The 19,199-nt window shown below is 35.4% G+C and overlaps 1 protein-coding gene across 1 annotated transcript; it reads left to right on the plus strand.

Moving 5' to 3' along the window:
• The first annotated feature begins 18,241 nt into the window (after positions 1-18,241).
• On the plus strand, positions 18,242-18,880 carry LOC141657675 (uncharacterized). The gene has a single exon (XM_074464981.1). It carries the CDS (start codon positions 18,242-18,244, stop codon positions 18,878-18,880), a length of 639 nt encoding a protein of 212 aa, XP_074321082.1.
• Positions 18,881-19,199: the final 319 nt, after the last annotated feature.

A 19,199-nucleotide genomic window follows, 5' to 3' on the forward strand; every position in this document is an offset into this window, starting at 1 on the left:
GTGGCGGCGATCGTTGTGGATAAGGAATTGACTGAACCGTAATACTACTCGATCGAGTAGTTTCCTCATCATCTATAGTCGGTTGAGGATTAGTGACTGGCTGAATGAACGCTTCTTCCTCAAGAGTCTTCGATCGAGTGTTTACATCCTCTCGATCGAGGGTTACAAAGATCATCGTCTCGTTCGATCGACGGGTTTTATCACTCGATCGAGTGATTTCTTCAAGAATTTGATCGATCGAGTAAAAATTCCACTCGATCGACCATCCTCAATTTCTGTAATGTTTGATCGACCATAATTATCACTCGATCGAGTAATGGGATGAATAAGTTCACTCGATCGAGTTGATTTTTCACTCGATCGAGTGTCTGCATTGCACGCAGCAAGTATTAATTCCAAAAACTCGTCTAAACCATCCTCCGGGGTATCTTCATGAAACGGAATGGTGTCGGTGTTGATAGCATACACCGTCTCACATTGCTCTTGCTCGGTAATTAATTGATCATACCGAGTCTCTAACTTCTTCATACGGCTATCAAATTCCGCACTAGAATTATGACACTGTAGTGCAAGTGCCAATATTATTGACTTCAGTTCTTCCACCTCATCATTCCTAGCAGGTGAGGGGGTTGGTTGCGGTGGAAACAAATAACAAGGTTGTTGATAGCCTTGTTGCATCAACGGTTGTGGTCGAGGAGCGACATCATAGTAATTACCACAACCCCAAGAATCCTTCCTCTCTCAATTGGCAGATTTTTCAGTTTGAGCTTCAAACTGAGCAATAAGTCGGGAAACGGACGTCATCTTGGCAAAGAATCGAAGGTACTCAAGCGTTCCCTTCGATAATCTTTCTCTAAAAACTGACTAATAGACCTGTAGACCTATCAAAACAGCGCTGAAGAAAAAGATTAGAACGGCCTCAAGGTACTCAGTCTTCCCTTGAGACGAAAAACAGACAAAATTAAAACAGATAAAAGCGTCGCCTCCCCGGCAATGGCGCCAAAATTTGATACTGTCGTTTCGTACCAAAAATAAACCTAAATACAACTAACAGAAGCTAGCAGCAAGTAGGGTCGATCTCCACAGGGAGGCTAAGTTGCTATCTATCTGTTTAATTTGGTCTGTCGGATGTCACAATGTGGGGGTTTTAAAAGTGATATTCTAAACTAAAGAGAATAAGGGAGAGGGAAATAAAAAGAAGGAAGCAAACAGATAAAGAGGAACAGCTAAGACAAACGGTTCACCATAATCATCCGGTCAAGTAATCTAGGTCTCAGGTCAATGCAAATACGGTCTAAAGGGTAACGAACGTCACCTTTCGGTCCTTAATTCACCCTAAAGTGTAAAAATCTTAACTTTCGCCCTCACTGCAATACTCTATTGTTTGCTACAAGTCTCGCCTCTTCCAACCTTTCGGTCCAGGTCGAGGATCACTAGGAATTATAGGTCTAATTGCGTCGACTCAATTAGAAAGATACAATTAAATGTAGCATTTAACCAACAAAGACTATACTAGCATTAACCAAATAAATCAATTACTCTCCCTTCATAATTATGGATCCCCTATAGTCTTAGCATAAGGGGAATTAGCTACTCATATCGCTGATTAAACTAACAGCAATTAAATTTCCAGCAATAAACATTATAAAATAAGCAATAGATCGCATAAAAGTAAATTAGGGTAAAAGAAGTAATAACACAAACGAGAAATTAAAGCAACCAAATGATTAATTATTATTAAGAAGGAGAAAGGAATTACAATCCAAGCGAATCCGGCGTAAAGAACACAAATTCCAAGTGAAATCAATCCCGAAATAAAGTAACAGAGAAGAGGAATAAAGCAACGTTCTAAAGTTTACAGTAGAATGTTTGATAATATGAAAGATGATCCTCATTAACCTAGTAAAGCGTGCTTAAATAGCAAAAGAAACAAGTTTAGCGAAATAAAACATCACGCGGGCTAATTAAAGCCCAAACCCATCAAAACCACTCGATCGAGTGGATTAAAACCACTCGATCGACCAAACTAGAGCTTAAACCCCTCGATCGAGTAGAAAAAGGACTCGATCGAGCAAACCCAAATATGAAACTGGTCGATCGAGGAGAAAGAGGACTCGATCGAGCAAGTCCTAAAATGAAACTACTCGATCGAGTAGTTTTCAGCAACAATTCCCTACTTTGCGCACTGAACTTCAAACGGCTGCCATTTCTTCGTTACTTGGGCAAATAGGGCGATTCTAGTGGCGTTGGAAAGCTAAAAGGACAAACTTTCATCTCCAATTGGAATCACCTGAATATCTGCTGTTGAACTCGAGATATGGCTCTCCAAATTAGGCACTTAGCAATTTGAAGTTCTTCCCTTGCTCGCCCAGCTATCTTTCTTCTTTGCACATCCCAAAATAGCTACATTCCCGCTCCAAATTCACTCTTCCTCCAAATGCATGCTAAAAGGACAGTAAAAGGCTCGATTTAGCTCCTCTTCGGTTAATTCCTGCAAATTACATAAAAAGAACCAAATTAGGATATTCGGGGGTATTTGTAGCTAGATGCTACATAAATAGTACAGAAATGCGTGTAAAAATGAGGTAAAAACCTTATATAAAAGACACGCATCAATTATATACACTAAGAACCGTCATAAAGTGATAAAAATGAATTAAAACGAAATATTACATGTTAGATATTATTTGCGATGTCAGAAATGAATTATATGAAACTTGAGTTAGAGACGGAAATTGGAAGATAAAGACCGATGAAGAACAGAATCAAAATCATATATCAAAGACGAATTCAAGGAACTTGATATGAACAAATTGAGCCTCTTAAATCTGGATTCGAATTTAATGACGAAAATCCGCAAATATCAGTTATAAGAGATTTAGGTAAGAATTATTGAAAAGTATTAATGAAAACAAAGTATAAACAGAAAATATAAGAATTTTGAAAGAAAGAAGAAGAGAAAACAAAAGATAAAAGAAAGAACAGATACACGAGGAAGAAGAAGAAAGGCAGCAGCAGAAAGGCAACCCCTGGAAGAGGCACAGCAAATGTTGTGATCCGTCCAGAAGGCGCATCTGCTGATGCGTTTCTTCCAGGAACTCTTTCACTGCTGTTTTGAAAAATAGATTTAAAAAAAGGGTTTTGAAGAGTGTTTTAAACGTACTTCTGATATAAACTCGTACATTAATTGATCACTACAAAAAAAAGGAATCATAGTGACGGACACACTGCAACGGATACAAAAGACGTTACTTACCATCCCCATGACAAGGGCAGGGTTAAAAAGGCTTGGGAATATGCCATGAAGACCCGTTTACGGCAAATTATTTACCGAGCTTATCATAAGGAAGTGGATGAAAAGCCGTAATGGTTTAGTCTTGAGTTATTCCATAAATTGAAGAAAACGCCAGTTGAAGAACCTTCTTTTGCGGAAAGATCGGAGCAGTATTCGGCTAACCATAAGTCGGGAAGTGACGAGAATGGGAAGGCGCTGGGTACTGACCTAATGGGTCGAAAAAACACCTTGCAATATATGGATGAAATGGTAATTTCTTCTGTTGCTTTTTTAATTTATTAACGTTTTTTACTTTATTTATAAGTTAGTAACTATATTTAACAAGTATCAAAATTGTAGGTCGATAAAGATGGTACCGGAGAAATTCCGTCCGCTTTGCAGTTGCTGAAAAAGACAAAGAAGCATAGCACAAAAGGATGGTTAATCAAGAAAGGCAGTCAACTCTTTGTAAGTTACTGTAATTATTTAATTTAACTCATTTTTTTCAATCATGATTATTTAGTAGATGGTATCTAATCTTTCACTATTTAATTATGTAGGGTAAGATCATCTCAAAGAAATATCAGCTTCAAAGTCAAGGAGTCGACAACATCGACGATAATGAGATTTATTTTGAGGAACATGGAAGATTTGATGAGAAAGGTAAAGTATATGGCACGGGACCAGCAGCACCACACATTTGGGAGCACCATCGCCACTCAACTGGTACCGCCACTTCAACTCCTCATACTCTGAGTTTTGTTAGTAGAGTCGCCCGACATAAGCAAGTCGAGGCCGAACAATCTCAATGGATTGCGGCAATAGAGGCGTTCTTGAGCCAACAAGGTTTTACTACTCCAACTTGTAACCCTGGAGGTGTATTTCAAGGTCTAAATGACTTTGATGATGATGGTGGTGACAATGCTAGGCTTACTTCTGCTCCTTTAACCTCATTCACTCCCGTGCATTGATGAGTAACTATTAGTTGGTTTATGGACTTATTTAGCTTTGTTCAACAATTATTTAGTTTAAGTTTGTTGTGTACTAAACTTATGTAAACCTTTTATTTTCAGGTAATATTGGAAATCTCGTCTTGTACGAGTTGTGAATTTCTGGAATGCTGGAATTAGTATGTTTGCAGGAACTGTAACTTGATTTAGTAGCTTTTGGGGGAGCTGAAACTGTTGTAAACCCCCCTAGTTGTTTAATAGTGCGACAGAATTAGCGACGGAAAATCCGTCACAAATATTGACTTTCTGGTTGACCTGCAACAACATGTGGCTTTATGTATAGTGTTTTGCGACGGAAAATCGATCGCAAATAAAGACTTTCTGGTTAACCTGGAACAACACGTGGCCCTATGTATAGTGTTTTGCGACGGAAATTCCGTCGCAAATTTTGACATTTTGTTTGACCATCAACAGTTTGTGACAGATTTTTGCTATGGCTTGTTCCGTCGCAGGATTTTAGTTGCTACGGAAATTCCGTCGCAGGATATGATTTTGCAATGATTATTTGCAATGGTCGTAATCCGTCGCAAAAGTTATATTAGCGACGGTTTATCTGTACTTGCGATGGATTCCGCCGTCGCTATGGATCCTCTTTTTGGTAGTGGATACAAACTACAATATAATAAGTAAATTAGGATTACACCCTCAGACTTACATGTTTCACGAAGCGAGATTAACTAAGTTGTCGAATTAGTTATTGCTCGACTTGATGTAATATGAAAGTGCCCTCTAAAGAGGATTTAGAACGAATTGATTGAATTGATTTGAGTGTAGTGGTCAAATTGGTCGGTCATGCAAATGTGACTGGTACTTAGAAGGATCTGGGCTTACATGGTTGAATAGATCAAGCACGTAGGCGTCGAAAAGCAAGAGCACGATTTTAGAATGCAAAGGGAGAAGAGAAGGGCGGACACTCGCGTGAAAAATATGTTAGGCGAGGCCATTGTTTATACAAATCACACGAAGGAATAATGGAAAAAGTAGGATTAGGATAGAAATCTGGAGGAAATCCGAAAACTGGAGAAAAAGCAGCCTAGGAAGAGGCGCGACAAGAACTACGATATTTCCAAGAGGCGCGGTACCTGCTGCGTTTTCTCTTGGGCAGTTTCCTCCTCAGCAAGAAAGATTTTCGCGGTTGGTTTTAGGAATTAGGGAAGATGTAGGCTTCCTTATTCCGCAAGGTAGATATTTTCGTGATAATAGATAAAATTTAGGAATATTACTCTGGAAAATCCCAGAATTTTCCGACTCGGGTTTAAGACGGTTTAGAAAATGGAAGTGGTTTTTTACCCGGACTCCAAATGAACTCTAATTACTGTCAAAACGACTGTATCGACGCGTAGATGATGACCATGAGGTTGACTCGACTGTTTGAGCTATCACATGTCAACGAACTTATGAAATGTCATAAATCGCTCCGCGTAATTAAACATGCGGCCCAATCATCACTGGGTGGTTGGTGGGAGGTGTAGAAACGAGGTGTCTACAGTAGTGAAAGTAACAGTAATGATAAAAATGTTATAAAAGTAACGGTATGAACAACGAAGAAAGTTAGCTAACAATTCGGTTTAAGGAAAATATTTTATTTACTTAAATATATAAGTTTGATAAAATTAGCGGGAATAGTGAATTTAACTACAAAAATAGCGAGAATAGTCAAAGAAGCAACAGTAACCAAAGGAGTAGTGAACGTAATAGTATTAAAAGGGGGATGTCGTGAAAGTAATAATATCAACAGCGGGCGAATAAGTGAATGTGTCTCATATAATTTGTTGATAAATTTTTATCTCATCATAATTTCAAGATATATCATAAAACAATATATTAAAAATCGTAAATTTATGTGTTAAAAAATATTAACGCAATTATATCTCATATAAAAATAAAATTTAAATGGTAAATAGAGGTATCCCGGTGGGGCCGAACACCAACCCTAGTTAAATGTTGTGGACATAGCCACCCGCGTCGCGCGCACCCGCGTGTTGGTTTGACAAGCCTGCATTTGTTTAGTCGCCACCAATTTTTATTGAAAATTGGAACCGTTTGATTACTTCGTGTCATGTCAAAACACCAAGTAGTGACATGAATACTAAGAAATTCATTACCCTTAGCATTCTGTGTCAAGAATGACTCTCGTGTTGCCAACGAACACGGATGTTCACAAAGATCTTAATTAAGGGGGTGAGGGTATGTATTAGGAAGCTCTTTTATTCGACCACCTAATCTCGCCCGCCTCGATAGCAGCCTCTACTAATAATTAGGGAAGTTATTTATATTTGATATGTTGTCAATTTTATGCATGCAATGCAACATCCAGAGATTAATTCTTGTTGGAAAATGTGTCCTCAACAATAGTGCGATCGCATGATTTAATATCATAATTAAATCTCATGAAAAGAATGCGTAAAGGATGATTCAATTATATAGTCAACTAATCAACATTAATCGGTAACGATTGGCTTGCTAGAGTTTGACGTTACTGTCGTGGGACGGTGGTGGTCAGTTGATCCCTTAAGGTCACACCTAAAGGATGATGCCCTAATCTGTAAAGTTGATTAATTGTATGACGATACAAGTTAATCAATTCCTCAAAATTGAACAATTTACTTGTGAGAGAGAATATTGATATCTTATTGTAATGGGATTAAATAAGATTTATTTTAGTAATAAAAATGCTTTATTACTAAAAATGCTTATTGTTTGAGAAACAATAGACATAAGAATGAATGGTTAATTATAATTACAAGATGTTGTGAATTATAATTATATGACCAATTTTATTTATGTGATCAAGTATTACTAGTCAATTTGTTGTATGTAATTTAATTAATTTTTAAAATGATATGTATGTGATAAATATGCATTAAATTAATTAATACATGTAACATACTACATGTGACATATTGTGTGACAAATGACAAATTGAAAAAATAAAATGGTAGTCCATTTTATGTATGCGGACCGAAAAGAAGAGGGCTTACAGGATGGTGGTGATTTATTTTAATAAGCTAAAACAAACATCATCATAACACTACTTATCTAGCCTTACATGCCTATGGTTTTGATAAGAACAAAAGCATAAAGTAAGATGCCATCCTTGGCATTTTTTTGCTTACTCCAACTGTGCTCCCTCCTCTTCTTTAAGAGAATTTTATTCTCTTATCATGATTATTCTTACACAACACATGCGAAACTTTCCTCTCTCATATATTCTTGTTCATCCTTCTTCAAAACTTGAGAAATGATGATCTAAATTGTTCATAACGATTACTAATATTATTAGTGTATTATATGAGTATTAGCAATCAATTTTAAGGTAAACTACCAAACAATATCTAGCAAATATTATTTAGTAGAGATAAGGGATAATCTTGGGTGCAATCAAGAGGAGTGGCCTCTATACTTGGAGTCTTTGGAGGATCATCCTAATACTCATCATAGCTCAAGAACAAGTGAAGGTAGGAGACCTTACTTGTGCCCATAAAACCGAAATTAACAATGTAAGGGACATTGGTTTCTTATAAATCTCTTATTTTGTTATGCATGCACTAGATCTAAAGAACAAATAATTAAGAAGTTAATTAGTTCATTATTAGAGGAGTCTAATAAAAGGTAAATAAATCTAACAAGTGGTATCAGAGCATAAGGATGTTGCATGCACAATCGGTTATTGTTTTTCCGAGTTCAAATGTTAACATATAAAACTAAAAAAAATTTGTGATTTATAAGTATAAGTCACGAAATCATTATGCATGCTATATATTCTGGTCTTAAAATGTTTTTAGGTCATTTTTATGATTTATGGAAATTTATTTCTCATTTTAATGATTTTTGGTCATTTTATTACATTTTTATGACTAAAATGGGAATTAAAATGCTAAAAGTAGTTAATCTAAGTCTCTGACCTTGAAAAATTTATATGACCTCATATGCATATTTTACAAGTTGTGTGTAAAATCTCGTATTAATTGGATTAATATTGCATTATTTATGATTTTTATGAGATAAAAATGGATTAAAAGATGTTAAATGGTTAAAAATAGTTATATTTCGAATTGGGCCATGAAACTTTAATATATTGTCACATGCATAATTTACTGAGTGTATGTAAATTTCGAGATTAAATGATCTCATTTAGCATGATTTATGATTTTTAGTGTAAAAATTGCATCAATAGTGACTATTTTAGCATAAATAGCTAAAACATATTGCATGGCATGAGAAAATTACTTTAGGTTGCATAAGTATCCCACTAATCAGATCTAAAGTTGTAAAGTTGATTGAATTAATTTTTGGATACTCTAAATGTTTTATGAGATAAAACCGATAAAATGCAACTATATTTTCTCAAAATTAATTCGAAAATTTTAACCATGATTTTTGACATTATAAGTGTCATGGAATTATTCCAGAATATTCAAAAATTTAAATTTAAAATTAAAATTTTGAAATTTTTATAATTTAATTTGGATTTATTTCATAAATATTATGATTTTAAGGTCAAAAATGAGCATAAAATTAAATCAAGTTGAACTATTGTCAAAAATTGAGTGATGACTAATTTTTGAGTCCTAAAAAGTGTTAGGATAATTAACTTGAGCTTAGATGTGATTTAAGTGTTAATTAGTGATTTTAAAAGGTTATTATCACGGATTTCCATAAAACCGGGTTATATATACGATATAAGTTAAATAGGGCGATTTGGCACATCATTTGGCATGATAGGTACATATTATAATGCTGCATATTTTAATTGTTGAATGTCTTTTATTTATGTAATTTTGAATTATGTAATTTTATCTTAGTATGGCCTTAGTTTTAATCGATATTACCCGTAATGAAAGGGAATATTGATTCAGTTGTAATTTAATGTGATCTCGTATCACTTTTATTTTTATTAGTTTTTCCATTTTACAAATGTATAATAGGAATAGGTTTGTATTTTTATTATTATTTGTAATTATGGAGTATCTTCAAAGACGGTGCCATTCGGAAAGGTGATCCGACGAAGACGGTGTCTTGGGAGGCGTGCTACTTGAAGATTCAAGGGACCAAAGGAGTTGGTTTCCGAATATGTAATAGATTATTTGATTTTATATTTTTAGAAATGGCCATATTAGGAATTTTTATTTATTGCTTAGCATTTCTTTTAATATGTTACATGCATTGCCAAATCGCCATAATAACACATGCATATCATATCGAGTCATCAACCATGTCAATTATAATTATCGTATTTCACCGCTTTAGTTCACTTAAAACGTGATAGATAATAAAATGACAAGACCTCTCACATATAATAATTGAGAAATAGCCTTACCAAATAGTAGAAACCAAGAATTCCAATTTCATAAGGGAGTTAAGCCGGCTTTACCGTAATACAAACCTTGTTACGTTGGGTAAGTGGGTAATAAAATGTTATTACATCGAAATTTGGGTTGAGCTCAACGGAAGTATTCGTGACCGTAGTCGCATGTGTTCCGGGATAAAGATGAAAATTAGAGTAATTTTTATCGACCGAGAGTTCTAGAAGTAGAATCGATTAAGGGGTTAATCCACCGAGTTATATTAATAAGGGATGACTCGGCTTACCGTACCCGTATTAATATGAATTTGGATCTCGGGATCATTTATAATAGTTGGGTAGAGGTCACTATTTAAATGCAATACTTGTTAAATTTACGAGTATTATTAAAACGATAGATGTTAATTATTTCCTTCATTTCCGTTTTTTGTAGCTAATTATACGCAATGAATTCATCTAATACTCCTACACCAAGCACCATCGATTCATGGCTCCAATCATTTGATGAAAAATGCTCCGAGTATGACAATAATACGATTAGAGAATTACGCGTTGGCATTGGTCAGGATGGAAATTTTTGCTTCTTTACCACCTCCACACCACCCACTCCAATATTATTGCCCACCACCTTGGAAACAAAATCTTGTAAAGAAAATCTAACAAAACCCAAGGCATCCTTGTTTGAAGAAACAAGTTGAAATATTAAATTCAGTGGGAGTTCTAGCAAGAGTGTCCTTGCAAATGAAAGGAGTATTGGTATTAATAAAGGGAAGGCAAAAATGGGCGAGAAACCCAAACCTGATTTTGAATTGGAAATGGATAGTGGGACTACCAAAACCAAGACCAAGAAGGGTGCCCAATCCTATGAGGAATGTTATTATTGTAATGTCATGGCCCATTGGAAGCGAAATTGCCCCAAGTATTTGGGAGATATCAAAGTTGGACTTATTACTCAAAGTGGGACTTGGAAATGTGGAAAAGCTAAACAAGAGTAATATGAATCTCCGACAAGGAAATGGAGTTAGGGTAGCCGCCACTTCAAGAGGGACTTATGTACTTGTTTTAGCTAATAGCTTTGAGTTGTAATAATTGTTATTATGTACCCACTTAGTCTAAAATATTATTTCCATTTCTATGTGAGACATGAAAGGATTTATATTTTGTCATCAAAGACAATTGTTGTATTTTGTTGAAAATAGACATGGCTGTGAGCCATGTCACTTATCTTAATGATATTCATGTTTTAGACACTTCCAACTCAAGCAAAGCTATCTACATAATACGATCCAAAAGACTCAGAACTAGTAATCCAAATAATTTGTACATTTGGGTTTTTCGATTAGGTTACATAAATGAGAAACACATTAAAGGCTAGTGTCGACTAGATTTATTGAACCATTTGATTTTCAATCATATGGAATATGCGAATCTTGTCCCCTTTGCAATATGATTTGTACTTCCTTTAGTGGTAAAGGGACATGAGCAAATGATTTGTTGGGACTAATACATACCGAAGTATGTGTTCTAATGAGCATCACCGCAAGGGGAATTTATGACTACTTTGTCACTTTTAACAATGATTTAAGTAGATATGGGTATATTTACTTAATCAAATATAAAGTGAAGCATTAGAGAAACTTGAGAAATTTCTAAATGACGTAGAGAACCAATTGAATAAAGTTCTAAAGCATTACGATCCGATCGTAGTGGTAAATATCTAAGTAATAAATTTGATTTATTAAAGATGGATTATGACCTAGTGTCACTACCCGTAAGATCAAACTAATATGAGTCTATTTGAGTTATTAAACTCAATTTTGGGAATTTGCAATCCAAAACGGACAAGTAATTCTTAACGGATGGTCAACCATGAGATACCTAAAATTGAGTCTATTTAACAAATCACATGGATCAGACTCACATATCACATGAATCAAACTGCCATGATAGAGATGGCCTTTTGAAAGCTAATGCATAGTCTAGATAAACTCCTAATACTCCACCATATATATATGTTTGTAACTCACAAAGCTATCTTTCGAGAAGATAGAGGTATTTCTGAGAGATAGAGTGGGAGTAGATTGGATCGTTATAAACATGTCTTATAGTTAAAGTGTTACTTTGTGAAAGTAATGGAACTATAATCTATAAAGATAGAGTGGGAGTATAGTTCAGTGGGAGTTTAGCACACATGTCTTGTTGTTAAAAATATTGCTTTGCAAAAGTAATGGTATTATGACCTTATTCCAAATCGAATTTGTTGCATACGAGGCATATTATTACAATCCGAAAATGGTTACTCATGAGTAGATTTACTTTAAAGTGAGAGTCTCTTTAAAGGTAAATAGAGCTTCAGAGTACTCAAATGCATAAGATTTACATGAAAATGTTGATCAAGATTAATTATGTTAGGAATCACCACATTTCATTTTGATGAAGAATGGCACATAAAAATTCGCTTTTCTAAAATGGGAATTTACAGAAGGAAGTGTTTATAACACAAAACCTTAGATAAAGATCTAAGAATCCCAACATCTTATGTGTAGCTTTCTTAAGTGATCCTAGAATGGTCTTAAGCAAGCGTTAAAGGATTATACTTTTCGTTCATGTGATAATAGTGAATGGTTTCATTCACATGATTGAAGAATCATGATTATACATGAAGTTAAGTGGGAGCCAGAATCATTTTTCCATGTCTTATATGTTGATGACATATTACTTATTGAGAATAATGTTCCAATGCTCTCTTTTGTGAAAGAGTGATTGGAGACTAGGAAAAGGTGCAATATATGCTAGATTTTGAATCTAGGAGAGAGAATATTGGCATAGAGTTGAGATTCTTATGAGGATAAGATCTTTCGTATCTGTTGCACATCAACAAGGTTGAATAGGCTATTCATGTTGATAGAAGTGAAATTACTATGATAAATTCATAGTCATTCACTGAACCTATTAAGTTGTTGATCACATGAAATTGATTGCTAGTGTTTCCGCCATTAGAATGATCATGTATACCAACAGACGCACATGCCATGATGTGATTTATGCCTAGGGCATGATAAGTCAATAACAAGATGATTCCCATGATATGGCTTGTGAAAGCCTTAAAGAGCATTCTTGAGAAGAATTAAGGATTCATTTATATATTTGGATGATAAACTAAGTAATGTGTTGAACGGTTACACAGACTTTAGTTTCCAAACCATAAGGGATTTGTTGAAATCCTAGGGTGTCTTGTTGACTAAAGAGTTAGAGACTAGAAAAGTGTTTTAGTATCGCGCATTGCAAATTCTAAAAAAGGAATCTAAGTAAATTGTGATAAAATGGTCAACGTAGGGATTAAGGGTGAATCCCTCTACAAATGACTTTATCACATGTTATGCGATACCAGTGGGAGCATCTTTCAAGTTAAAGAGCCCAAGTCTATAGCAAGAAGACTAGAAAAATACTTAGAAATGAATTCAAGTTATTAGAAATAACATTGAATAGAAGGAAAAAACAATTGAAAAAGTTGGAATATATGGATATAGGGTATATTCACTTGCCAAGCTTTTATTGCATTTTAAACTAGTGTTAATAATATATTAAAGATTATAAGATATGAAGTAGTAATATTATATTGACTATTCATATGTGATAATCGCATTTATCGTTTGAGTTTCATTAAACTCACCCGTTACCTTGTCGTATCTGAATGGGTTTTAGAGACAAATTGAATCCCATTAAAGTGAACTGGATTGACATGGTATTCGCCCCTAGTTACTTATATGAGGTGACGTCTCGAAGTGACTAGAGTGTGATGCGATTGATGGCAAGTTCAAGTGCCATAGAGTCATACAAAATGACTAGTCGATCACATAGGCAGACTGTATAAGACACTCTGTCGGGCAGTGACCGCTTATAGAGTTCTGGTAATTCATAAAGCCTAGTCGTGGCAAGAGCTACTATAGTATTCTTATGAGTCAATTCTTTTGAGTATAGACTATTCGCCTAAGTTGGCACAAATTTCTGATTAGCTTTGATTTATACTCTACGACTTCGTAAATGAGGTCAAACTGGGTATAATTTGGGTTATGATGAACTGTGGCTGAATGAAGGGAATAGGGCGATAGGAATTGTCCACCCCTTGTCAGGGTTGTTTGAAATCTCAGGGCCACTCGAGGAGCAGTTCACTGGAAATGCGTGGCCACGCTCGGAAGGTATCTATGGTAGATAATTCCGCTCAGACAGTTACTCTCCAGATCGAGGAAACCACTCAAGATATGATCAAATGTAAGTACGACCTGCAAGACACCTTGCATTGAGTGGGAGATTGTAATAGGACAAGAGAATTTGTGACGCACACTTGTCTCGGACAAGTGGGAGATTGGTGAAAAATGTGTCCTCAACAATAGTGCGATCACATGATTTAATATCATAATTAAATATCATATAAAGAATACGTAAGGGATGATTCAATTATATAGTCAACTGATCAACATTAATCGGTAACGATTGACTTGCTAGAGTTTGACGTTACTGTCGTGGGACGGTGGTGGTCAGTTGATCCCTTAAGGTCACACCTAAAGGATGATGCCCTAATCTGTAAAGTTGATTAATTGTATGACGATACAAGTTAATCAATTCTTTAAAATTGAACAGTTTACTTGTGAGAGAGAATATTGATATCTTATTGTAATGGGATTAAATAAGATTTATTTTAGTAATAAAAATGCTTTATTAATAAAATTGCTTATTGTTTAAGAAACAATAGACATAAGAATGAATGGTCAATTATAATTACATGATGTTGTGAATTATAATTATATGACCCATTTTATTTATGTGATCAAGTATTACTAGTCAATTTGTTGTATGTAATTTAATTAATTTGTAAAATTATATTTATGTGATAAATATGCATTAAATTAATTAATAACATGTAACATACTACATGTGACATATTGTGTGACAAATGACAAATTGACAAAATAAAATGGTAGTCCATTTTATGTATATGGACCGAAAAGAAGAGGGCTTAGTGGATGGTGGTGATTTATTTTAATAAGATAAAACAAACATCATCATAACACTACTTACCTAGCCTTACATGCCTAAGGTTTTGATAAGAACAAAAGCATAAAGTAAGATGTCATCCTTGGCATTTTTTTACTTGCTCCAACCGTGCTCCCTCCTCTTCTTTAAGATAATTTTATTCTCTTGTCATGATTATTCTTACACAACACATGAAAAACTTTTCTCTCTCATATATTCTTGTTCATCCTTCTCCAAAACTTGAGAAATGATGATCTAAATTGTTCATAAAGATTACTAATATTATTAGTGTAATATATGAGTATTAGTAATCAATTTTATGGTAAACTACTAAACAAATATCTAGCAAATATTATTTAGTAGAGATAAGGGATAATCTTGGGTGCAATCAAGAGGAGTGACTTCTATACTTGGAGTCTTTGGAGGATCATCCTAATACTCATCATAACTCAAGAACAACTGAAGGTAGGAGACCTTACTTGTGCCCATAAAACCGAAATTAACAATGTAAGGGACATTGTTTTCTTATAAATCTCTTATTTTGTTATACATGCACTAGATCTAAAGAACAAATAATTAAGAAGTTAATTAGTTCATTATTAGAGGAGTCTAATAAAAGGTAAATAAACCTAACAATTCTAATATGTGAGATTAGACTATGTCGGTTAACAAGCAGTTTAGCACTCAACTGGGTCGAAGTTGGAATTTAGGTTGATTACATGTGAATATACCAAAGAAATAAATTATATAAGAAAAATATGAAAACACAAAGAATTATAAATTACAATGGATTACTGAATTTACGTCATAAATATGCTCAAAAAGGGATTTGAAAAGAAAAGTGTTTACACATTCCTTGAAGAAAGCAGTGGTTGAGAATAACGAGATGGGCAAGGATAAGGGACAACAAAGTGATAATGGGTAGTCTGGGCTTTTGGAACATACGAGGCCTTAATAAGATAAATAAGCAGATGGATATTAGAAGATTTCTGCATATCAATAAAGTAGATTTATTTGGTCTTATTGAAACTAGAATTAAGAGTAATAAGTGGTTGAAAGTAAGTAATGCTATTTGTAATAATTGGGCTATTTGCACTAACCATCAAAGTCATAGAGGAGGTAGATTGTGGATGTTGTGGAATCCTCAGGTTTATCAGGTTGATATTCAGGATATTACTGCTCAAACCATTCATGCCAAAGTTACTGAAAGAGGAAGGAATAGAGAGTATTAGATCACTTATGTATATGGTTTTAACAAGATTGCAGAAAGAAGGACACCGTGGACTACTTTGAAACGTTATCAAACACAGGTTGTTGGAGCTTGGCTAATAGGAGGAGATTTTAACAATGTCTTATTTCCAAATGAGAGGGTTGGGTCTCAGATTACATCAGCTGAGATTTCTCCTTTTCAGGATTGTGTACAACATTGTGGTGTTGAGGATATGAAAGCTGTGGGCTCTTTTTTCACATGGACAAACAAGCAAGAGCCCAGGTCCAGAGTTTATAGCAGAATAGATAGGGTGTTGATTAATGATGAGTGGCTCCATCTGTTTCCAGAGTCATTTGCTAATTTCCTCCCTGAAGGTTTATATGATCATTGTCCCTGCATAGTTCAGCTAGATGAAGAAAATAGGAAGAGAAATGTGCCTTTCAGATATTTTAACATGTTGGCAAGTGCACCAGAATTTAAACATATTATCACTACACATTGGAATAATGGAACATATGGGACTCTAATGTATACAGTGGTGAAAAGAATGAAAGCTATGAAAAGAGATTTAAAGGAGCTGAACAGAAACAACTTTCATGACATTGAAAAGAATGCACATATAATGTTACTTTCTTTACATTCAATCCAGGCTGAACTCAGGACCCAACCTCAGGATATTCAGATGATTGATGCTGAAAGAAAAGCTGTTGATGGCTATAGGCAACTTGAAGATGCAAGGAATGCTTTCCTACTTCAAAAATCTAAAGCACAGTGGTTGGAGGAAAGGGATAATAACACTGCATATTTTCACTCTGTCCTTAAGAAGAGAAGAGCTGCTAATAAAGTGGTTCATATTGAGGATGTTAATGGTAGATTGTTGAACCAGGTTGAAGACATTAATGTTGCGTTTGAGAATTATTACAAGAATTTGTTGGGAATGAGTAATGCTGTGAGAAAAGTTCATGTTCCCACTGTTAGGAAGGGGAAGATCCTCAGTGATGAGCATATAGTTAGTCTGAATTTACCAATCACTGGAGAGGAGATTTAGCAGGCCATTTTTTCTACCCCTAGCACTAAGTCCCCTGGTCCTGATGGCTTCAATTCACAATTCTTTAAAGCATTTGGGATGTGTTAGGGAGTGATGTGATCCTTGCTGTTCAGGATTTTTTCCAATCTGGCAAACTCTTGAAGCAGGTTAACAATACTACCTTAACTCTGATACCTAAGGGGGAGCATCCTAAGAATGTGAGCCAATTTCGTCCAATTGCTTGCTGCAATATCATGTATAAATGTATAGCCAAGGTACTATGTAACATGCTGAGTTTAGTCCTGCTAGATATCATTAGCCCTAATCAAAGTGCATTCTTCAAAGATAAAGATATTATGGAGAATATTCTCATTTGCCAGGATCTTACCAAGTTATACAATAGGAAAATCTGTTCTCCTAGAGTAATCATGAAGTTGGATTTACAAAAAGCATATGACTCTATTGAATGGTCATTCTTGAGAGATATGCTAAAGGCTCTTAATTTTCCTAACCATTTCATCAACCTTGTGATGGAATGTGTTACTACTCCTCATTACTCCTTGTCTTTGAATGGAGAAACTTTTGGTTTTTTTCCAGGTAAACGAGCCTTGAGACAGGGGGATCCTTTGTCCCCTCTCCTGTTTACTGTGTGCCTGGAATACCTGTCAAGGATTTTGAATAGACTGGCTGAATTGGATGGCTTCAAGCACCATCCTCTCTGCAAAAAGCGGAACCTCACACACTTATGCTTTGCTGATGATCTGTTAGTGTTCTGTAGAGGTGATTGGGACTCTATGATTGCTGTAATGAGAGCTGTAGCTACTTTTACTGCTGCCTCTGGGCTACAGATGAACAAACAAAAGTCTATGTCTATGGTAATGGACTGCCAAACATGCTACTGGAACAATTTGCAGAATTAACAGGCCTTAAAATAGGGAAGTTACCTTTTAAATATTTGGGAGTCCCTATTTCTGCTAAGAAACTGTCCACTCTAGACTGCAATATGTTGGTGGAGAATGTGGTGGATAGAATTAGAGCTCTGGGCACGAAAAAGTTATCATATGCAGGAAGGTTGGTATTGATTAAAAGTGTGCTAAGTACTCTTCATGTTACTGGGCTAGGATATATATCATTCCCACCAGTATAATGACAAAGATTGAAAGCATATGCAGGAGTTTTTTTATGGAAAGGGGACCCTAACTCCTCTTCCAATGCTCTGGTGGCTTGGAAACAAGTATGCTTGCCAAAGGAATAGGGGGGATTAGGGGTGTGTGACATAAGAAGATGGAATGTGGCTGCTGTGGGCAAATATGTTTGGTGGTTGATGCATAAGAAGGACCATATGTGGGTTAAATGGGTGCACTGCACTTATTTAAAAGGTATGGACCGGACTGGCTATAAACCACCTCATGGCAGTAGTTGGGCATGGAAAAGAATTTGCAGGGTTAAGGATAGGCTTCTCTCTGGGTATGTCAATCATGATTGGATTGAAATTGATGGTACATACTCAATAGCTAAAGGTTACAAGTGGCTAGGAGAGGAGGATCCTCATGTGGAGTGGCATAGTTTAGTCTGGCATTCTGATGGTATCCCTAAGCATCAGTTTCTCAGTTGGCTTTATGTTCAAAACCGTCTTCTGACTAAAGACAGACTCAGCAGAATGTTTCAATGCAGTGATTTACTTTGCTCTCTTTGTTTAGATGCAGATGAAGACCATGCTCACCTGTTCTTCTCTTGCTCTTATAGTAAGAAGATCCTGCTATTGATTCAAGAATGGAATGGGTTAGTGATTCCTGAGAGTAATGTTTTGAGTTGGTGGCAAGCTCAAAACCAGAACAGAGGGAAATTTATATCTTTAGTAGTGCAAGCTTTGGTGTACCATGTATGGTGGGCTCGTAATAACTGCCATTTCAACCATATGGTATGGCATCCGGAGGTTGTTTCGAAAAGGGTCCAGTCTGATGTTCAAAGTTGGATGTGCAGAGTGATTAAGGCTAGGAAACAGTTAGTGTGGAATTGATGTAATGGTCAGTGAGTAAGTTGAGCAGGGGTATATATGTACCCTTTAATTTGTTGTTTGGTTGATAAACTAGGTTTGTAATAGCCCAATTTTATTAATAGAATTCTTACATTCTACCAAAAAAAAAAAAAAAAAAGTGTTGAGTCCTCCGCAGCGGGTTTATAAAATTAGGTGCATGAGACCGGCCCACAAGCAACTTAGGTTGCATCTTAAAACCAATTGGTGATAGGAGGAGTAGCCCATTAACTTATAAGCTAGCCTCTTTACTATTATTCTACCGATGTGGGACAAGACCTCAACAATATCCCCATTTCACATG

Source organism: Silene latifolia, chromosome 1 (assembly GCF_048544455.1).
Source record: "Silene latifolia isolate original U9 population chromosome 1, ASM4854445v1, whole genome shotgun sequence".
Classification (NCBI taxonomy): Eukaryota; Viridiplantae; Streptophyta; class Magnoliopsida; order Caryophyllales; family Caryophyllaceae; genus Silene; species Silene latifolia.

Excerpts from the sequence above, each read along its gene's own strand:
- LOC141657675 (XM_074464981.1), top strand. The coding sequence starts at position 18,242 with ATGGACCGGACTGGCTATAAACCACCTCATGGCAGTAGTTGGGCATGG.